At 32.2% G+C, this 24,408-nt stretch overlaps 1 protein-coding gene across 3 annotated transcripts in view; it reads left to right on the top strand.

The window, feature by feature from the left end:
- The window catches only part of LOC140440628 (nose resistant to fluoxetine protein 6-like), a 131,310-nt gene that overhangs the window by 14,595 nt on the left and 92,307 nt on the right, over nucleotides 1–24,408 (top strand). For 2 of the 3 annotated variants that reach the window (XM_072530994.1, XM_072530993.1), the window contains exons 2-3: nucleotides 18,517–18,653; nucleotides 22,719–22,933. In XM_072530994.1, coding sequence (XP_072387095.1) covers nucleotides 22,881–22,933 — 53 coding nt within the window. In that variant the 5' untranslated portion in view covers nucleotides 18,517–18,653; nucleotides 22,719–22,880. The remainder of the gene's footprint in view (nucleotides 1–18,516; nucleotides 18,654–22,718; nucleotides 22,934–24,408) is intronic. The other variant, XM_072530995.1, reaches the window with a different exon arrangement.

Raw genomic sequence — 24,408 nt, 5'->3', positions numbered from 1 at the left:
TCAGGCTTCAGTATCATACAAATTTACTCAAATATTCCACTTATAAATTGTTCTTAACTGATGCCTCCAAATATTGCATCGGAGTAAATACTAATATTATCAGATTCATTAAGTTCTTTACAGGCCATTAAACATGTTTAAATTTAGTTATTATTAAAACCTACTATTCAATACGAGGCAACCATGTAACACTTATGATTTTATGTAGTATGGAAGATCTTAAATACATAAAACAGAAGTCTGGCAACGCCTAATTGTCTAAATAAATTTTTTAATACTAACTATTTTCAAGTATGTTAAAACGTAACAATTGATAGATTACAACATTTTTTAACATAGTGTTCAAAATGTGGTCCATTTGTGAGTTGACAGTACCCTAATCAATTGTAGAACGCGGCTACCACATTCCTCCATGATTGTATAGAAATTATTCGAGTTTCATCGATAATTCGTTGCCTTAGCTCTGCAAGACTTGCTGGTTTAGTTTTGTAAACTGAATTTTTCAAGTATCTTAAATCAGATTCTGACCTGATCGTGCTACCAGCAACTGGTTTCACAAACAGCTCTGAAATATTTATAGTAAAAACCGATAATTAACAAGTTAAAATTATTACTAAAGTGATTATAGTGATTCTTTAAGTGCAGGAAATCATACGTGAGTACAGAAAACTTTGATTTTGTTTGATTGCATGATAATAAACTGAATAAATTATTGTCCTAACTAACCTTACAATTTGGTTAGAATAAAAAGAGCAATTATCAAAATCTGGTTGCTCGTTAACTTTTAAATAAAACAGATCCGTACTCAGCCGAATTGATGAAACCGAAAAATCGAAAACGACCAAAATGAATAGTAATAACGGCAATGTGATTATTGAGACTGAGAACTCACCAAACACTAAAAAATACTCCACAGCATTGATACACTCACCAACAACTTTTCCTAGCAAAGATCAGGCAATTATCTTTTCTGCAATAGAGGGCCTCAAATTACAAGATTATTTATTAGAACTCGGACCACTTGTAGATCCAAGAAAACATAATTTTTTCATCCAGAATTTCAAACAACCGTGTTTGTGTATACTTATCAAGTAAATCAGCTGTAGACAAATTTTTAAAAGAACATAATTCTATTAATATTAATAACACAGTAATACCAGTAAGAAAGCTAGTTACCCCGTCACAAAGACTTGTTCTATCCAACGTAAGTCCCACAATTCCACATAATTTATTGGAAACCAAGTTAAAAACTATTGGATTACAGCTAATGTCACCCCTAACATTCTTACGAATTGGAGCAACCGATCCAGCGTAGAGTCACATACTTAGTTTTCGAAGGCAGGTGTACATATCTCCTCCAGAAGATAGTTTCCAAATTCCCGATACATTAGAAATTAACCATGATGACTTAAAATATCGCATATTTCTTACAACAGATTCATTATGCTATAAGTGCAAGAAACCAGGTTATTTTGCATCTCAATGTGCCGGCCCCCAACTCCAAACTTCAACTTCTTCATATACTAGATCACAACAACAAAGTTCCTCTCTAAACCATTCCTTAGGCAGCAATAATTTAAGTGAGTCTATATCAAATACTACTAACCCTGAAATGATATGTGAACAAACACCTACATTTACTTATTACTCCTACATTTAATGAGCCCAATCCCAACATACCCGCTTCTTTTGAATTTCAAACAACTCCGATAACTGAACCTACCACCTCCAAACGAAATTTATCTGAAATTGCAATACCTAGCCCAGAAGATACACCAGATATTACTAATTCCTCAGAACCAAAATCTTTCTTTCCAACACCTGTTCCAAAAGTTCCAAAGAAAAAGTTGAAGTCGAAAGATAAACCCTCATTAGAATTTCGAGAATTGCCCCAAAAGATAACCAATTTCATTGACAATCACAATCCCAAGTTCCCACTCGATAGTCAACAATTCACTTATCTGTTAGAGAACACTCACGGTAGTAATGATGCATTAAGCATTGCTAAAGACTATACCCTACATATTCCATCTCTTATAGAAATGATAAATGAAATACATTGTATGTATGTACAGCGTTAACAGGCCTTTTAGGCCCATTGCTGGATGGATAATTTCCATCGTTTTCTATTCTTAGCTAACAGCTTCCAATCTCTGATTCCCATCTCTCTGACATCTTCCATCACTGCATCTCTCCATTTCTTTCTAGGTCTTCCTCTCTTTTTTTTGCCCTCAGGTACTCTCCAAGCAATATTCTTGACTAGTCTATTACCTTGCATTCTTTCTAGATGGCCGAGCCATTCTAGTCTACGTTTTTTCACCACATTTGTTATTGTAGGGTTAGCATACAACTGATACACTTCTGCATTAGTTCGTCTTCTCCATTCTCCCTCTACTACTTTTCCACCAAATATTCTGCGAAGTATCTTTCTTTCCCATGCTTCCAATGTGTTCTGTACGTTTTTGTTCATAGTCCATGTCTCGGCAGCGTATAGCATTGTGGGTCTAATTATAGTTTTGTATACTCTTATTTTTGTATTACGAGATATATCTTTGGCCTTAATTATTTTGCTCATGGCTCCAGCACACCTGTTGCTCTTAGTCAGTCTCAGGTTGATTTCAGTTTCTTCTTTACATGTCTGATCAATAAGAGTACATAAGTACATAATATATTCATCTACCTTCTCGAATTCTACAACTGATCCATTCTCCACCTCCAATTTAAAGGATCCCCTGGTGCTTATTCCTTTTTTGATCGAGATCTCCATGTACTTCGATTTATTAATATTAACTTTCAGTCCCATTTTAGAGCTTTCCCGAATCAGTCTTTTTATTATATTTGATAGTTCTTTTCCATTTCTTGCAATGAGAACCACATCATCAGCGTATGCTAAGCATTGGTGCTCCTTGTATAAAATAGTACCGGACCTATTTATCCCACTAATCCTTACAATTTTTTCTAGAACTATATTGAATAGCAATGTAGACAACGGCTCTCCTTGGCGAACACCTTTTTTCACTTCGAATTCTTCTGAGACTGTACCGTTGCATCTCACAGCACAAATGGTTTGTCTAATTGTCATTTTTACCAATCTTATTATTTTTTCTGGCACGGAATTCTTTTAGTGTTTCTATTAACTTGTTTCTGTTTATTGTACCGTAGGCAGCTTTGTAATAAATGAAAAGTACTTGTTCTGAAATGTTGTATTCATAGCAATTGGTCAGGATTTGTTTTAGCATAAAAATTTGATCGGTTGTTGATCTTCCTATCCGAAATCCTCCCTGGTATTCTCCTAGATTCTTCTCTATATATATTTCTAATCGTTTTTTAATTAGTATGGCGAGTACTTTATACATTACTTCTAATAAGGATATTCCTCTATAGTTTGTGCATTCAGTTATATCTCCCTTTTTGTGTATAGGAATTATAATCGACTTATTCCATTCTTGAGGCATTTCTTCGGCATCCCATACTTCTAGTATTAGCTCACCAAGTTTGTTTATTAAGACCTCTCCTCCTCCCCGGGACTTTGTTGGTTTTTCATATCTTTTATTATTTCTTCAATTTCTTCTCTTGTGGGCTTTGGTATTTCTTCTATTACTATTTGAGGTCTAGAAACATAACAATTTTCTTCAGTAGTCACTTCGTCAATTAGTATCTCTTCGAAATATTCTTTCCACCTTTCACATATTTGGTCTTCATCCACTATCAGGTTTCCTTGCTTATTTTTTACATTCATCGTTCTTCCCTGGTACCCAGTTTTAATGTATTTTACTTCTTTATAAAAAATTTTTATTTTATTTTTCTTGTAATTTTCTTCAATGCGCTTAATTTTATTCTCCATATACTTTCGTTTCCGCTCCCTTAGGATTCTCTTTACTTTTTTTCGTTGTACGGCATTCCTTTCTAGGTCGTCTTGTTTTTGCGAACGTAAACTTTTTAATCTCAAATCTGATCTTTTTTTCAACTCTGTTCTGCATTCGTCATTGAACCAGTGGTTTTTTCTAAATCTTATAGAGTAGCTTCCTTTATAGTGTTTGTCATTTTCAAGAACTTTTGTTGTATGTTACTCACAGTAGTACTATCTTGTTTGGCGTAGGTTTCTTGTATATCCTTTTGATAGTCCTGCTTTACCTCAAATTTTCGCAGTTTTTCAAAGTTAAATTTACGTTGCACTTTCTTTTTCCGTTTATGCTTTTTAATTATTGCTTCTCTCATATTAATTCTAACCAAAAAATAATCTGAGTCTACGTCAGCTCCTCTGCACGTTTTCACATTTGTTATTAAATTCGCAAACTTCTCTTGTATTAAGATGTGGTCTATTTGATTAGTTCCATTTGACCCCGGAATTTTCCACGTTCCTTTATATATATTTTTTCTCCTAAAATGGGTACTCATTATCTTCATCCTGTTTTCAATTGCGAATGTGATTAATCTCTGTCCATTATTATTTGTATTCAAATGTTTACTTTCACCCCCTGTTATGTTTTTATATATATCTTCTCTTCCGACCTTTGCATTGGCGTCGCCTATAATAATTTTAGTGTCTTGTCTGGGCATGTCTTCACACAATGACTCTAATTATTCATAGAATTCATCTTTCACTTCTTCTTCTTTTTCTTCTGTTGGAGCATGTATATTTATCAACGATATCATGTTCTGTTTTCCTTTAATTCTAATTGCACACATTTTGTCAGATTTTACTACGAATCGTTATACCTGCTCCACGTCTTCATGTACCAGAAAACCCACTCCAAAATTCCTATTATTGCCTCCACTTGTATAAAACGTGTATGGGCCAATCTTTTCGACGTTGTTTCCAGTTCAATGTGTTTCCTGTATTGCTAAGATGTGTATTTTATATTTTTTTAGTTCTTCTATTAGGTTAATTAATGCTCCCTCCTCGTATACTCTTCGAACATTCCATGTCGCAATATTTAGGTACATATTCTTATTTTTTATTTTGCTATTTATGTTCAAACTCATTTTCCTGTTCATCGCTAGGGTCCGTTTTTTCCATCTTTTCCTTTTTCTACTACTATATGCCGTTTTTTGGGTCCATATTTCTAGATTTTTCTCGTTTGAAAGTACCATTTCCGGCCCATACCCAATTTATACCAACCACAGTTAGTTTTCTGTACCCTATCTTTACATTTCTACCTTCAGCTCTTAATTCCTTGCTTTTATTTACGATTTCCTTCCTCATGTGTCTTTCTTTTTCGGTTATGTCATCGTTGATGAAGATCTTTTCTCCAGTAAGAAATCTGAGTTTGCTTTTTTCTTTCATTACCTTAATTTTTTCGCCATAATCCTTCATTTGAACCAGACATATATTGTTCTTTAACTTCATTGCAGATTCTAATTCAACATTCTCTTTTAGGTGCTTTTGCATAAAATCTTTTACGTTATGTTTTAAGAGTGTTTCATCTGTTGCGTTTATTGGTAGACCCGTAATTACTATGTTATTTCTTTTCATCTGTTTTTCAATTCTTTCTACTTTGTTTTCAACCTGGGTTAATTTGTTTTTTGTTTCTTCCAATTCTTGATTTATCTTTATATTTTCTTTTTTCAGCGCTATCATCTCTTCTTTATATTCCTTATTTTCATTCCTGATTTCTTTCAGTTCTTCCATCATCTTCTTGAACATGCTTATAACGTCGTCCAAATCCTCCGAATCTTCTTCCTTTGGTTTTATTTTGCTTGGAGTTCTGGCAGTTTTTTTGCTCTGCAAGAAAGATGAAGTTGACATTCTATCTTTTCTCTTCTTGCCTCCTGACGCGTTATCATCACTGTCCGTGTACATCATATCTGTTTCTAAGGACCGCGAAAGGAACTAGATTCGCTTCAACCGCTCAGAAATGCAGTTCCTATCAGTGTTCAGTTTACAGAACTATTTTTAACTTTAGCAACGTCGCAAAACTAACGGCAAGAGTTCCTCCACAGTATGACTGTTTCGAATATTGTAAATAACCTTACTTACTTTTATCACTTCAAACACTAGTTTTTACCGAAAGCGAGTTTTTTTTCAGAAATTTCTCACTGTGGTATTACGAAGCCTTTTTAAATTCACATATGTAAACAAACTGTAAATTATTTTTCGCTACTAATCGCAATATTTGGGATTTTAGTAGGAGAAAAATATATTTACTTTTATCTGCTTAGTACACCGTTGCCGTATCCTGAATGAAATCCTAAATGAAATACATACCCAGGCTAAAGATCGAAATATGAAAATTAAATGTACTAGACTAAGTAAAAAATTAACTAAACAACTGCTCGAACATGTTGGTTCATCTGACTTAGACAGTGATATATCTCAAAACTAATTATTTAAATAAAAATATAATTCATGTATAATAATATTTTACAGTGGAACTTAAACAGTTTTCACACCCTTTTACCCTTATTTTAGGTACTTATTAGGAAATATTCACCTGATATTATATGTCTTCAAGAAACTAATTTTAAAGGCAACAATGAAGTCATATAATGTTTGCTATCAAAATAGACAGACAAATCATGCTAGTGGCGGTGTTGCGATATATGCTAAAACCGATTTACAAGTAAACAGAATCACAATTAATACAAACTTAGAAGCAATAGCAGTAACAGTAACAATAGGTACTAATCAAAAAATGAACATATATGTAACATTTATATTCCCCCGAGCCAAAATATCCAAGGAAATGAACTTTCCGACTTAATTATGCAAATTCCATCACCAAAATTAATTCTTGGGGACTTTAATAGCCATAATCTTCTATGGGGTTCCGAAAAAACAACTAAAAATGGAAAGTTATTAGCAAACGTAATCTATAGCTTGAATTTAACAGTAATGAACGACGGAGCTAAAACTCGTTTCAACGCAGCTACTGGAAATTTTTCAGCTATTGACTTGTTTATTTCTGACCCATCGACGTTACTAAATCACACATGGCAAACCGTAGACGATTTATATGGAAGTGATCATTATCCAATAATAATAACAAAAATTTCCAACCCAACAACAAAAACCAATCCTTTGCAAAAGTGGAAAATTAAGCAAGCCAACTGGAACATTTTTAAAACAAAAATTACTGAAGAAATATCGAATATCCCTATAATTGAAGAAGACATAAACTTAAAATCGGTAAGATAGTTTCGAAACAAATTCAGATTTCTGCTTTAATCTGGAGCCTTCTAAAAATTGCAAGACATGACCAGACGATGATAAAGCTGTTAAAGAAGACATGGGGAATCTAAAATTTGCATTCCACGACATGTCTATTCATCTAGGCAGAAATCCTAACGAATTTGTTTCTCGTACTCATACAGAGTAGATCCGAATAAAATGAAAAAGACAGAAAAGATTTTATTTCACGTTCAAAGCGTCTATGTATCTATTGATACGTATTTCGACTTAAAAAGTCTCATCAGAATAGTTATTCATAGCCGTTCTTAACGTGAAAAATAAAATTCTCTGTCTTATTAGAAGTAACAATAACATGACTTCGTTACTTGTTACTTCTAATAAGACAGAGAATTTTATTTTTCACGTTAAGAACGGCTATGAATAACTATTCTGATGAGACTTTTTAAGTCGAAATACGCATCAATAGATACATAGACGCTTTGAACGTGAAATAAAATCTTTTCTGTCTTTTTCATTTTATTCGGATCTACTCTGTATGAGTACGAGAAACAAATTCGTTAGGATTTCTGCCTAGATGAATAGACATGTCGTGGAATGCAAATTTTAGATTCCCCATGTCTTCTTTAACAGCTTTATCATCGTCTGGTCATGTCTTGCAATTTTTAGAAGGCTCCAGATTAAAGCAGAAATCTGAATTTGTTTCGAAACTATCTTACCGATTTTTCTATCAAATGTCGCTATTGCGTCCATAACGAAGTCATGTTATTGTTACTTCTAATAAGACAGAGAATTTTATTTTTCACGTTAAGAACGGCTATGAATAACTATTCTGATGAGACTTTTTAAGTCGAAATACGTATTAATAGATACATAGACGCTTTGAACGTGAAATAAAATCTTTTCTGTCTTTTTCATTTTATTCGGATCTACTCTGTATGAGTACGAGAAACAAATTCGTTAGGATTTCTGCCTAGATGAATAGACATGTCGTGGAATGCAAATTTTAGATTCCCCATGTCTTCTTTAACAGCTTTATCATCGTCTGGTCATGTCTTGCAATTTTTAGAAGGCTCCAGATTAAAGCAGAAATCTGAATTTGTTTCGAAACTATCTTACCGATTTTTCTATCAGATGTCGCTATTGCGTCCATAACGAAGTCATGTTATTGTTACTTCTAATAAGACAGAGAACTTTATTTTTCACGTTAAGAACGGCTATGAATAACTATTCTGATGAGACTTTTTAAGTCGAAATACGTATCAATAGATACATAGACGCTTTGAACGTGAAATAAAATCTTTTCTGTCTTTTTCACATAAACTTAACTTTAAAATTGTTTAATAACTTAATCACTGAAGCCGCCACGATTGCAATGGGAAAAACAAAGTATATAACAAAAACCAAAGTGGTTCCCTGGTGGAATGAAGAGTGTAAATTGGCAATAAAACAAAGTAAACAAGCTTTAAATACTTTTAAAAGACATAAAACCAATGAGAACTTAATAGAGCTAAAGAAGAAAAGGGCATATGCAAAATTAATTACTACCAGATCTAAAAAAGAGTCTTGGAAAAAATACGTTCAAAGTATTAACAGGAATACAAACATGTCATCAGCATGGAAAAAAGTTAAGAAGATGTCTGACGTCAATACACAAAATGGAATAAAATACCTAGAACGAAATGGAAACCTAATTAATGAAAACAAAAAAATTAGCTGAAACATACAGACAAGAATCTACAAATGAAAATTACAGCAATACTTTTTTACGATATCGGGAAGAAGAAGAAGAAGCAAATACAATAGAAATTATAGCCAATAACGATGATATAAATGCTCCAATTAATAAAACAGAACTATTAGAAACAATCCAAATGTTAAAAGACACATCACCAGGTCCAGATGACATACCCGCAATATTCTTAAAACAGTTACCTAACGAAGCCTTAGACTTTCTATTGAATATTTTTAATACAAGCTGGTGTAAACAAAAATTTCCTGACTTATGGAGACAAGCTATTGTCATCCCTATACTAAAATCTAACAAACCGGCTACAGCGGCAGAATCATATAGGCCAATATCACTTACATGTTCTACTTGCAAACTGCTAGAAAAAATAATAAATAATAGACTTATGTGACATTTGGAACATCACAATTTACTTATACCGGAACAAGCTGGATTTCGTCCTTTGAGATCTACTATAGACAATGTTTTTCCTTTAGAAAGTCAAATTAATGAGGCCTTCTGTAACAAACAGAAATGCATAGCTGTTTACTTTGACATCCATAAAGCATTTGACTTAGCATGGCGACACAGAATATTAACAAAGCTACAGACTTGGGGAATTCAAGAAAACATGTTGGTATTTTTGAATAACTTTCTAAATGAACGCAAATTTTCAGTACGTAGTAATGGAGAACTTTCTAGTATTAACTCTCTGTCTAAGACAATGGAACACCACAAGCATCTACAAGCATCTGTTATTAGGCCAGATTATATGCTGATGATATGATAATGTTTATTAAAGGACAAAATATTAACTTAATGGTCAAACTTTTACAAGAAGAACTAAATAAAATCGAAAGTTGGTCTAATAGGAGTGGATTCTATTTTTCAGCTGCCAAGACACAATATATTATTTTTTCCAAAAAGCCTATTCACACTAATATACCTGCCTTAAAATTTGGCACAAAGTTTTTAAAACAAAGTACAGAGATAAAATATTTAGGCATAACATTCGACGAAACTTTAAGTTGGAAACCACATATAAAAAAATTGGCGATATCATGTCAAAATGGTATAAATCTTCTTAAATGTTTAGCCAACAAACAATGGGGTGCTGACGGAGATACATTATTACTGTTGTATAGAAGCCTAATCCGATCAAAATTGGACTACGGATGCATTGCATATTATTCAGCGTCGAAGTCAAATTTATAAATCTTAGACATTATACACAACAATGCATTACGCATAATCTCTGGAGCTTATAGAACAACTCCTGTTGCAAGCCTCGAGTGGGAACTTGGAGAGCCATCATTACATGAACGACGGAAATTACTTAGTATATCTTACGCTTCAAAACAATCGTCACTACAACCTGAAAACCATTTTCTTACTCAGTCATCGTTATCAAATATCAATATAAGAACACATTTACCATTTCAATTAAGGATCAAAAACAGTTTAAATTCTATTGAAATTTTTAACTTTCCCTCAACACATTCAGCAAACGTAAACACGCCACCTCCCTGGTTAATACCTTTGCCTACTTTAAATTTAGAACTATCATCATATCATAAATCTGAAACTAATCCACAAATATTTATAAGCAATTATAATAGAATACTTTCTTCTTTCCCTGAATATACCCAAGTTTACACAGATGCATCTAAACCAACTTCTGGTGTAGGATCATCATTTGTTATAAGAGACATAATAAAAAGTTTTAAATTGCCCACAGAATTCACTGTGATAACTGGAGAATTGTATGCAATATACAAAGATCTAATTCACATATAAACAGTCAAACTAGATAAATTCCTTATTATTACTGACTCAATCAATTCCCTCCATATACTGTCAAAAATGTACACTTGCAACCCGATTGCTAAATTAATTAAAAACAAGATGCAGCAGCTGGAAAACAAAACATTAGTCTTCGTGTGGGTACCATCACATATAGGCATTAAAGGAAACGAACTAGCTGATAAAAATGCTCGAGAAATAGCAAATTCCCCAAATATCAGACCGATAATAAAACCATTAGCAGAAGATCTTAATCCGTACTTTAAACAAAAGCTGATATGTAATTGGACTAAATGTTGGGAAGAAAAATCCTCAAAGTTAAAAGAAATTCAACCAAATTTTGGACGATGGACTAACAACGCCCCTAGCCGTTTCCTTCAGGTTGTATTAACCAGACTCCGATTAGGACACAGCAAACTCACACATGAATATCTCAAGAAGGAACCTCAACCAAAATGTACGAGTTGTGACGTGCCGTTAACAGTGAAACACGTATTAACGGAGTGTCCCAAATATAGTGCTGAAAGACTGTGTGTGTGTGTGTGTTTTATTGGCACTGGTTTTGACAACCAACTGGCCAGTCAATTTGTTTTGAGTTCTCTCTTTACACAAGATATTGTTAGTATTTAAATTTAAAACTATTGTAATGACAGTTAAGACATGGAATGTTAGAAACTTACTTACTAGTTTACTCTGATTTTGCTATTTTATTTTTTGTATCTTTTTTTTTATTTTTTTTTATTTTTTTTTTATTTTTTTTTTTATTTTTTTTTTTGTTTTTTTTTTACTTTTTTTTTACTTTTTTTTCTTTATTTTGTTTTATTTATTTTTTTTATTACTACGCTAAGACATAAACCCGATTCGACACCTCGGAGGTTTAGATCTTCTTAGTAACTTTTTTTTATTTTGTTCTCCATTTTTTTTATTCTTTATTATTTTTTCTATTGTCAGAGCTTTAATTTTAAGCAATTAATATGACCATATAAAATTTTATATACATCTAGATTCTTTGACTCTAAAAGATGTGTTAGATTAGAAGGTAATTGAACATTAACTTGAACTAGCTTGGTAAAAAAATTTGATATTTCAATAAAATGTAAAGGACATTCTAACAGCATATGTTGTAGATCAGCTAGCTCCCCACATATACATTCATTATTATTCGCCAGTCCTATTTTTCTTTTGTATACTGGAGTCATACAATGATTGCTTCTTATTCTACAAATAGTTTTGATGAAGCCTCTGTTGGAAACTTGTTTAAACCATGTCTTGACGGAAATTGTGGGTTGGATTCTTTTATAAAATTTGCCTTTGTCTGAATTGTTGTAGTGTCCCTGCCATTTTGTGCGTTTGAGAGACCTGATTACAGATATTAAATCACCCATAGGAAGTTGATAGGTTTGCAGAGTGGATTCTTTCATTGTTGCTTTTTTAGCCAGATCATCTACTATTTCGTTGTTTTTTATACCAATATGTGCTTTTATCCAGCACAATATGATATTTTTGCCCGATTTCAAAGCTTCACTATTCAGTGCTATGATGTCACTGATGATATAATTTTCTTCAAAATTATGTAAATTATATTTCAGTTTATTTACAATGCTTTGGCAGTCTGTAAATATAACATAGTTTAGTTCTTTTTGATTCATACATATTTTGTAGGCTTCTTTGACTGCTATGAGTTCAGCTGTGAAAGTTGTCATTTTGTCGGGTAATCTGTTGTTTATCTTTATACTTTTTTGGGGGTAGAATATAGCATATCCAACTTTGCCGTCCATTTTTGAACCATCTGTATATAATTTTTGATAACTCCCCCAATGATGTTGTACATACTGAAGGTGATCTATTTTAGTAAGAAAATCTGTGGCAAGAATATTACTTAAATGGCAATTAAATGGAGATAAATAATCTTCATAGTTTAATTTTCGAGACGAGGTTTGTTCCATTTGGTGTATGTCGTCAATGTAACTAAAAACGTTGAGAAAACTTTCCACAACTAAAAGCTGCTTCTTTTTTTTCCCAGTAATGATGAGTTAGGTATGTAGTGGTTAGTTGTACAATTTTATTCAACAACAGTTTATTGTTAACTGCCACTTTAACTATAAATTTCTCACTTAGGAATTCTCTGCGTAATGAAAGTGGAGGTTCATTAAGCTCACATTCCATGACCAATATGGGAGTACTACGAAGATAACCAGTGCTTAACCTAAGTGCTTTATTTTTTATACTTTCGATTTTTTGGGGTACAGCGTTTGACGCTGAGCCATAAAATATAGATCCGTAATCTAGGATCGATCTCATTAAATTTCTGTATAGTAATATTGAGATGTTTGGGTCAGCTCCCCAATTACTGACACTTACAGTCTTGATGATATTCATTGCGTTTTCCGTTCTTCGCAATATATAATTTGTGTGTTCTTTCCAATTTAATTTTGAGTCTAAGAATACGCCAAGAAATTTTATTGAAGTTTTATAATGAATTTTATAATTATCAAATTGTAGGTGGTTTGGAGGAGAATATCGTTTTCTGGTAAAAGTAACAATGGTTGATTTACTCTCCGAGATTGTTAAATTCTTATCCGTCGCCCATTTTTTTATAATATTCAATCCTGATTTAAGGTACTCATTACATTTATCTATTGATTTATTTTCTACATAGATTGCAACATCATCAGCATACTGTAAGATTTTTATATGTTGAGGAAGTTTATTTTCTAAATCTGCAGTATACAGAATATACAATAGAGGACTCAAGATGCTACCTTGAGGAAGTCCCAAAGATGTGTACCGTGTGTTAGACCTATCTCCATTTAATCTAACGTGTACTGATCGATTAACATACAAATTGATGATATTCCATGTTACAATTTCAGGTATTCCTATTTCCAACATTTTCGCATATAGAATGTGGAGATTAACATTGTCATAAGCCCCTTTTATATCTAAAAATAAAGCACTAACTGCTTTGTTATAAGTAAAGGAACCATAAATGTCTATCAATAAGTGACTCAGGCTTTCTTGTGTGGATTTACCTTTTCTAAAACCAAACTGAGTTTTTGGTAATAGGTCGTTCTTTTCTAACCAAAATTCCAGACGGTTTTTAATAAGTCTCTCATATGTTTTAAGTATACATGAAGCCAGTCCTATTGGACGGTAAGAATCACAATTATTTAACGATTTTCCGGGTTTTAAGATCGGGAGAATAGTATAAACGTGCCAATCGTCAGGAATCTTTATGCGGCGTGACCAAATTTCATTATATATATTCAGAAGCACAGTCTTACCAATTTTTGAAAGATTTGATAGCATCGAGTAATGGATTTCATCAGCACCTGGTGCTGAATTTGAATTTTTCTTTAACGAAAAGTAAAGTTCAGTGCCAGAAAATGGTTTGATTAAGAAGCGGATTTGTTCTGGATAGTCATATTGCGCATTCACTTGTAAGTCAGGAATTACTAATTCTGCAGACAGTGGAGTGATATTTTGGTGGAACTCTTCTATCCATGAAGCTTCCGGTAGTATTATAGGGATTTTGTTCTTAGTTTTTCTATTTTTTAGTCTATTAACTTTTGACCATACATCTTTAATAGGGACCGACCTATTTAAGGACCTGACATAATCTCTCCAGCTATTTCTTTTAGCTTGTTTAGTGATCTTTTTCACGTGGGCATCATCTTTTTTATACTTAAGTAGGTTTTCTTGGTTTGGATGATCTTTGAATATACAAAAACTTTCCCGTCTTCTTCTGACTGCTTCCTCACATTCTAAATCCCACCAGTATTTTCCTTTGGAAGTTGGTTTTTTTATTTTAAATTTGGGGATGCAGTAGGATGCAGTTGTATTCATATTGTGCAAAAATTTTTCATATGAATTTATATCTTTAGATTGAGAGAAGATATCTTCCGAAAATTGTTCATATAATTTCCAGTCGGCTTTCTTTAAATTCCACTTTTGTGAATACGGGTTATATATATGAGTTGGTTGATCCTCTAATTCGACCCTTATAGGTGCATGGTCTGAACCGAATAGGTCTTGAAGTGTTTTCCAAGTGATCAGATGACTTAAGTCAGGAGTACAAATGGTCAGATCTATTGCCGATTTCGAAAAGTTCCTAAAGAAAGTAGGAGAGCCATCATTTTTGTATATCAAATTGTTATCATCTATACAGTCCATTAAGATTTTGCCTTTTATATCTGTATGATTGTCCAAGCCCCAGGCAATGTGATGAGCATTGAAGTCGCCTCCTATTATGAACGGTCTCTCTATAGATGTTATGAAATTATTCCACTGTTGTAACGATAACTTTTCTCCTGGGGGAACATACATCGATATAAATGTGACAGTGAATGATTTAAACTTAATTTTAATGGCTACTGTATTGATGTTTAATAATTTGACTTTCATGGTGACTTCTTCATAATACAGATTTGAGTTTATTAAAATTGCCGAGCCACCACCGACAGTTGCTGAAAAGCGGTCGTCTCTGACAATATTATATCCGTGAAAGTTAATATACTTTTCCGGTTTAAATCTAGTTTCTGATAATAATGCGATATCAACTTTCTGGTCTTCTAGTAGGTGGAGAAGATTTTCTCTATTAGAGTTAGCTGATCTACAATTCCATTGACAAATTACCAAACTATTCATTATTATATGAGAGAGAACTTAAAACTGTTTGAATTAAATTTATTAAAATTGATTTTTCTGGGATTTCAAAATTTTTGTGATTCATATTAGAAATAATACTTATAACTATATTTGATATTAGTTCTGTCAATTCTTTGGGAGATTCATGTATTTTGGATCCTTGTTCTGTATTAAATGTAGATTGATAAGAAGATGAATTGAAAATGCCGCCAGGTCTGGTGGACATGGGGTTTAACTTTATTATTTTTTGATGTTCCATTGCTATTGGGTCTTGCGAGGAAGGAAGGGGTCGTTTGGATTTTGGAGGTTTTATTATTGTATATCTGTTTGAAACTGTAGGGTGGGCGAGCTGATTGGGGGGTGAAGGGGATGTGGACAATTGAGAAGAGGAATATGAAAAAGATGGAGCGTTCATAATTGGAATTTGATGTGAATTTATTGAGGAATTATTAGCTGTTATCGATGCATAGGTTACTTTAGGAAATAATTTAAGCGTTTCTTTGAAAGACAAGCTGTTTTCAGACATGTAATGTTTTATTTTTTTTTGGCGGTCGAATTCTGGACATATCTCCCATTCATTAGTAAAGTGTTCACCTTCACAGGAGAGACATTTTTTATTAAAAGATGATAAAGAACAAGAATCGGAAGGATGAGACTCATGACATTTAAGACATCTAGGGTTGCTTTTACATTGCTTACTCATGTGTCCATACCTATAACAGTTGTAGCAAATAATTACTTTTTGTTGGTATTTTTCTACATTATGTAAAACATGGTTAATTACGATATATTTTGGTATACTTTGACATTTGAATGATACAATTACCGATTTTGTAGGTTTAAAAACTACTTTATCATCTGTTACTATTTTTCTCTTTATTCTTTTCACGTAATCCACCGAGAATTTACAATGGTGATCAAATTCTTTTATTTTTTCTTTAAGATATTCTTCCGATATATCTGATTCTATATCCCTAACTACACCTAATTTAAATAATTGAAATTTCGGAATATATGCAATTAGATTTTTTTGAATAAGCAACTTAGAAGTAATTAAGGTATTTGCACTAGCATAGTTTTTAAATGTTATTCTAATCCGGTTGCGTCCAATTGAATCAATTTTTTTAATATAATTATCAATTTCTGGGTGTACGGTAAATAATATTTCACCTATCTTAACTGCATTTAATTTGCCTGTAAAATTTTTATCATTGTTTTCAATAAAAATGTGAAATGGCCCTAAATCAGTTTTATCATATAAATATACAGGTCTGCTTTTTTCTATCTCACTAGAAGTTAATGAGTTAGTTTGTTTATCGGTGTTTAAATGATTAATATTATTAAGACTACTTATCGAGTTTTCTAGCTGATGGGATGAAAATCCATGGGAACCATAACTGCAATCATCCATCGCATCCTGATCCCTTGGCATTTTATCGGGGGGCTCGCCCCCGTTAGAAGACTCCATAAATGGAGCCTTCGACGATCGACGACTAAGCTAGTACTAATGTATATGTATTAAACTATAGAAATAGAATGTAACTGTGTTTAGGACTTCCTAAATCGCAGAGAACTTTAAAATGTGTAATTTAACTTGAGTTTATATGTAAAACTATCTGAAATAAAACTTTAAAATGCAGAGAACTTTTAAATTCGTATTTACACTTTGACGTTTATTTGACAGATGCTGCTGAAAGACTAACTCATAAAATTCCATCAGTTATAAGGGATATTTTTAGTGAGTGTACCAGTGAAAATATTGTGAAATTTTTAAGAGACTGTAACATATTGAACCACATATAACTATGTTATTTATTTGTTATTTGTAATCATTATTATTTTCATTAAAATCATCCGCTAATAACCAATATGGTTGATGCGGCTGCCTTTAAATAAATAAAAAAAAAAAAAAAAAAAAAAAAAAAAAAAGTATCTTAAATAAAAATAATCTTTGGGGTTGAAATCAGGTGAACGTGGACGCCATTCAATTCTACCTCGTCTATCAATCCATCGTCCGGGAAATATCTCAACTAAATAACGCCGAAAATTTACACCAAAATGAGCTGGAGCTCTATCTTGCTGAAATTTAATCTGAATAAAATTGGCCCCAAACAAGTTTCTCAATGTAGGAAATTTTATTTCTAAGTAACATTTCGTAACTACCTGACGTTAAATTTCCTTCGATAAAAAAATTACCCAATTAACTGAGTACCTACTATACCTGAACATACATTTAGTCGATTTACATTTACACACAGTGTAAAGGCTGCTTCGTCGGAAAAACATATTCTGTTAACGAAATTTTTATAATTTTCAATTTTATCCATCATTACCGCAATAAACTCTAATCTACGATCGAAGTCATCTTTACTTAATTCTTGGAATAATTTAATTTGTTATGGTTTTAATTTATTCTTACGTAATACACGTAAGACTAAAGAACTACCTACATAATGTACTTGTGCAACCCTGCTTGAGGATGTATGTGGATCTTCAACAAAACTTTGCACTATATCTAAAGTTTTGTTGTTATTCATATTTCTTTTCGGTCTACCTGATCGATATCTATCTTTTACTTCTCTACATTCCTCAAATCGCTTTATAGTTTTTTGTACCATCGCCTTATGAATAGGAGAACGGTTTAGGAAAGTATCATTGATCGTTGGCTACTTCACACTAAGATATTTTTCTGTCACCGTACCCTCTCATCATTAGAATAGTAATTCGTTTTTTTCTCGTTAAGAGCCATTTTAGAGAAGCAATTTATCTTGCAGAACTTTTCGAAACACAACTACTGTCAGTTTTAAATAATATTGTAAATGGTGAACAAAAAAATGTCAAAATCACAGCATTCTACATTTAAATATTTAAATTTATGAAAATCTACATATTTTGCACTGTTTTCTGCATTTAAGACCTTCCAGACTACATAAAATCATAACTGTTACATATGGTTACATTCGTATTAAATAGGAGATTCCAATAATGACTGAATATACAGGGTGATGAATTTGAAAAACCAAAGTTACTAATAATATAATAGAAACGGCAAATCTGGCGACATTGTAAATATCAGGTATGGAATTTCTGTATTCCAAAATAGGTCTACCTCAAATTTTGTTAAATTAAATTAAACTAGTATATATATAATGTAATGTAATAATTAAACACTAAATATTTCATATCTCAAATTATTTTTCCTTTCTAGACTGAAAAATGTTACCACCTTTATATAAAATGGAAAATTACACTCAATGTGCTGAAGATCCCAGTAATTATTATTGTTCGGCACAAGTTAGACTGATTGTGCCATCTACAAATTTAAACACTATAAATCTTATAAAGGTAAGTAATATTTTATTCAATATGCAATTAAATAAATTAACAAAATGTGTCTTTTAAGTTAGGTTGTGTTAGGTTTGGTTTATTAGGAGTCTGCATCTTTCCAGTCGACCTAAGCCTTTCAATCTAACCTTTTTTAAAAAGTCTATTATGGTTTTTGGTGACACTTCTGTGAAGTCATAGGGCTGTCTCATCTTCAGTCTAAAATCTACAATTTGTACTTTCTGCCACTCCTATTTTGTTTATTTGCCCTTTGAGGCAATAGTGTCCTGTTAAGAGACCTATGATAATTTGGATATAATTCCTATTGCTATCTAGTAGATCTTTGGATTTTTTTTAAAGCTTTCGTATGTTTCAGATCCATTTGTTTGTTATGTGTTATGTTTCATCCATTCCCCCAGTCTGATATCGTTCTTCTAGCTGTGCTTTTTGCTATTGCAATAAGAAGTACTGGGTCTAGGAATATTTATTTCGATAGTTGCAAACGAACTTAAAGTTAACTTACTTGATTCCAGTGCCTTTAATTTCAGCTGTCTGTCCAATATAATTTACAGATCTTTTTTTGCAGTTGCTCTTTAATAGTTTCTACAGACACATCTTTATAGCATAAATTTCTGTAGGGAAATAGTGAAGTTATTAACTAGGATTTCATTAAGGTTTAGTCTTTATTTCCTTTTATATACTCCAGCTCTAATTTCTTCATCGGTTTTAGAGCCATTTGTATATACCAGCATTGATCTCCCACTATGAGATTACTTTTATTTGAATTTAAATTTCTCTTCCTTAAAACTTGAATCTAATTTTGTTTTTAAATATTTAAAAAAATTGATAAAATAACTTTATATTCCGAAATATTTTTTTCCCATTTTTTTCTTTGTTTGTCTGTTGTATCATTATTATGATCTGCTGGAACGCTGATGTTTCCAGTGTATATTTCTTAGATGTATCACTATTTTGTGTTTCCTTAAAATTATCTATAATTTGTTCTTGTTGCATCCTTTCTAATTGTTGGCTCTTTTTGCTTTTTGTTTCCTCATTAATTGTTTTTCCGATATTTAATAAAATAACAAATGACTAATATATCTCTTAAAAAAAAAAACAAATTTCCGTTCCCCGATTTAAACTTGTTAACTATTAGACTACAGATTATACTAAACATAAATAAATAATCATCAAATATATGTAGTAAAATAAATTTCAATTAGTAAAGGAACTTGCCCAAACCCGGGCCCATTAAACGTAAGTTCCTTATGAATCCAAAGCACGGCCGACCATTTCAGTCGCTGTCGTAACTCGTTTGAGGTGTTGTCAGTGAATAAGCTAAATCTTTGAAAAATTTCGACGCGCTTTTGATAAAATATTGGTAAGTACTTTAACCATTATATTATTTTAAAGTAGACATTACAAGCTACTGATTCATGGTATAACATTTGGCTTTAGTTTATTTAAAAAAAAAGAAATTCGATATTTAAATTTTAGTTAAGCGTTGCTTAATCTGTGCTCCCCAAAATTTCCTAATGTGGGTCCCTTTTTTGGCTTGTAAAATTGAAATTGATAAATAATATTGTTGCAGATATCATGCCGAAAACAACGACATTGAGATCATGGTCCCCTTCGGACATGTCAAAGGCGATTGACGCTCGCCGAAAAAAGACAATGGGCTTAAAAAGATGTATAATGTAATGCCAGTAACATGTATAATGTGCCAAGATCAACTCTGCAGCGATTGGCCAAAGAAAAATATGGAAATCCCTTAGATGCATCCCTTACAAAAGTTGGTAGGACACCGGTTTTTGCAGACAACTTAAGAATGAACTAGTTACTTATTGTTTAGCTATGGAAGCGTCATGCTTTGGCCTTACACGAACAGATTTACGAAAAATGGCTGTACAATTGGCAAGTACAAAAATGCGCAAGTCTTTTTTTAAAACGTCACAACAAGAAGTTATCTGAACGAAAACCAACTGGCACGTCCTTTGCAAAAGCTTTATGATTCAGTAAAGAAAATACCGATAGTTTTTTAATCTTGTAGAAGAGGTTTATGACAAAGAAAAATTTACCCCTGATAGAATTTTCAATGTAGATGAAAGTGGTATATCTATCGTTCAGTCAAAAGTGGCTAAAAGTAATTTTTTTGGGTGGAAAAAAGCAAGTTGCTGCACTGACATATGCTGAGCGTGGATCTCTCATTAGAATCGTTGCCTGTATGAACGCAACTGGAGTCTTCGTTTCACCTTTAGTCATTTTTCCACGCAAGAATTTGAGCGATCAACGGAAAAAAACAGGCTCCAGCGGGAACCATATTTGCGGCACATCACTCAGGATGGATACAAGCAAATCTGTTTACAATGTGGTTCCTAAAGTCTTAAGTTCAAGGAAGAATCTAGCTCCGGAGAAGACTCGGACGACACCATATCCTCAGGTTCTTCTGAGTTAGAAATTCCACAAGGTGTATCTTTCATCACAACTGAAGAGGACGCGAAGTGTTTGTTTTGTTGTGTTAAATTTTCAGATGACTGTAAAGGAGAGCGTTGGGTTAAATGCCTTATGTGTTCCTTCTGGGCTCACGTTGAGTGTGCAGACGCAGAAGACAACTATATATGCGATTATTGTCGTACTTGACTGTCAATTATTATATTTTCAATGTAATATTACAATTTTGTCCATTTAAATTGTTAGTGTTGTATTTTTAAGTTTTTCTTAAAATTTTCTCTAATATTTTTTTAGGGACCCACATTAGGAAACATTTCTCAAACACACAAAAATGCATTGTTCAAGAAAAAAAAATTTCACGCCTATAAAACTTAATAAAAAAATATAAATAAAATAGAAACCTACTACATAAAACATAGTAAGATATATATATTGAAAAATGTTTTTTTTTAATTGAAATTTTTTTAAATTCAAAAACAAAATGGGGGCCCGGGTTTAGGCAACTTCCTCTACCTGTAAATATAACCCAAAAAACAATCTTTTCTGACAATGCGTTCTTTTCACTTTCCTTATCCCAGGCGCACACAGACAGCAGTCAGGCGTTCTGAGTTTTGCATTTAGAGTTCTGCATTCTTTGTAGTACTTACATACATCCCGATCTAATAACACACACAAAAAATTTTTGATAAAAGGCGAGAGGCGAGTAGTGTTCGGCTAATGGTTGTAAGGATAAGGCGAGATGTTTTGCCAATTTTTGAGTGAGGCAATTGTATGCACTGACGATGGGTCTTAGAGGGACATTGGGCTTATGTATTTTTGGCATGCCGTATACTCTTGGAATTCAAGTTGATTTTTCTCTGGGTATAGGAGATTTTTTGATGTCTGGAGGTAGAGTAGACTTATTTATGATTGATTTATCGTTTTTCTAGATAGGTGATGAGATTGTTTAGGACGCGTTTGTATTCCGTGGAATTGAAAAATTCAAATATTTTGTCGAAATAATGAGTAGAGTTGATAATAACGGTGGCATTACCTTTTGTTGACCGGAAGGATAACAATGTCAGGGTTGTTTTAAAGTTCTTTGAGGGCACGCCTTTCTGAAAGACTGATATTTTTTGACGGTGGGGGTTTGGAAGTACGGAGAATTCTGGCGACATCTAGTATGACAACTTCGGTTTGGTTCGAAAGAAGATGATAAATAGCTTCTTACATTTTAAAAAATAATTTTCTTAGTTGGGATGGAAAGTGACAGAAAAATTAAAGCCTTTTGACACAGCTTTGGTAGATGAATCGGATATGTGGATATCTGAGAAGATGCGTACAATAGTAGAAGGTTATTGATTCGAAACGGGAATGTTCCATATTTACAAATATTACAGGTCATCAAATACGTTTCCAAAGAACAAAAAATTAATAAAAACCTATTCTTAAAATTTTTATAGTAGTAAGTTCTTCATTTCCATCTTCACAAATTTATATGTTTTACCTAATCGCAATAAATTTTATGAGGAATTTGATTTTATTTAAATTTTATTTGAGTGCTACTCAAAAATATATTAAGTTTCTTAGGATTAAAATTAGTATATATGCAGTCATCATATAAGTGTATATTATATCCATTACATGTTTTTTTAGAACTTCAGTTTAGATACCACTAAATTTGACCGACAATTTATACATAGAACTCTATGTGTCCCTAAAATGTTTATAAAAGATGACTTTGAACTTTACTCTTAATCGTCTAATCTAGTTAATCAAGAAATAAAGTCATTTCAGTTAAGTGCCAAAGTTGAAGATATGGCTTGCAACAAAATACAAATGGAAATAAATGCCTTTGATATTATTTGTTTGTAAGTATTGATTCTTATCTAATTTAAAATAAATAAAATCGTAAAATAATGTCCAGTATATGATCCAATGGTGTACGTAAAAAAATAATAGAAATAAGAGATTATTGACAATTAAATGAATAAAATAGATGTACAAAAAAGTAAAAGACAATTTTAGAAATGCATTTGACTTATTGGTCTTCTTTAGTTTGGTGTTGCCAAGTCAGAATAGTTTAAAATAAAATAGGAAGTAATCACTACAAGAGCGACATAATTATTTTATATTTTAAATAATAAAGGATCATGGAGGTCTTGACTAGTAATACGTTTACTAAACTAAACTACTAAACTACTCATAGTATTACTACTTGTACTATAACCTCTCTCATTTTGTTTACCATTCTAACCCATTGATTTTTTTTTCTTTAAGTTTTATATACATAGGTAGCGGTCAACTACTTATCTATGATCCCTATAGATGACAGATTTGCTTTAGGGATACACTCCTGTCTACGCGAGCCTTAGTTTATCTCCTAATACGATATAGCGTAAACCGTTGTCTTAACCTTAGTCCATATTAAAACATAACGATTCGCCTTCAAGTATGCATCTTCACTGACTGGATGGGACTAAGGATCCATACTAATATGGAACTGATAACGACCCCAGATTGAAAATGGAAATGATTTTGATCAACAAACAGGAACATTGGTCCTTTGAAAATAAGAAGTTGAGGCGGACCTGCTAGCCGACACTAGGAAAAAATCATTATGCAAAAAACAATCCAACACAGCCTCGGGATTTGCACGGAAACAAGGTAATCTGATACCAGGGAAATAAGCAAAAAAATTACCCTGTTTGTGTCACTCGTCCGGCAAGGCAACCGACAGTTGTTTTGAGTAGTATGGACCTTTGTAACAAAAACATATATGTTTCCTGCAGTCGATTTTTTGAATTTGAATTAATTAATTATTAACAAATTAAGGTCAAAACACGGTAAATTTTCGCTTTTTTCATCTATCAGCAAAAACTAAAGCGTTTTTAACAAATTTGAGAAGAAAAGAAACTTATAAGTCATATAAAAACCTTTAAAATAGCGTTTTCTAAACTTTCCTATCCTTATTTTTTCTTAGAAAGTTACAAAATAAGTCAAAAATTTCGGTTTTTTTAAAAATAATAATAACTTTTTTTAAATAAACTTATAACCTTTATATTACACACAATATTTGGTCATGCGGTACTTAAATAAGATAAAAACTTTAAGTCGATTGGTCAAAGAGTTAAAAAGTTATTAAATTTGCTTATCCCAAATTAATGTTTTCTGCAACAATAAAAGTCAGAAAATTAAATAGGTATATTAAATATACGGATAGATTCGAAAAGAAGAAGACTTATTCTATTATTATTATTGAGGAAAAATAATTTTAAATATTGCAAAATAATTTGGCAAAAGCATGTCAATTATTTGCTTATAAAGAATTAGAATAACTTTTTAA

This window comes from Diabrotica undecimpunctata, chromosome 5, assembly GCF_040954645.1.
Source record: "Diabrotica undecimpunctata isolate CICGRU chromosome 5, icDiaUnde3, whole genome shotgun sequence".
Lineage (NCBI taxonomy): Eukaryota > Metazoa > Arthropoda > Insecta > Coleoptera > Chrysomelidae > Diabrotica > Diabrotica undecimpunctata.
Note: the sequence above shows the minus strand (reverse complement) of the source record. Positions and strands in the feature narration are given on the sequence as shown.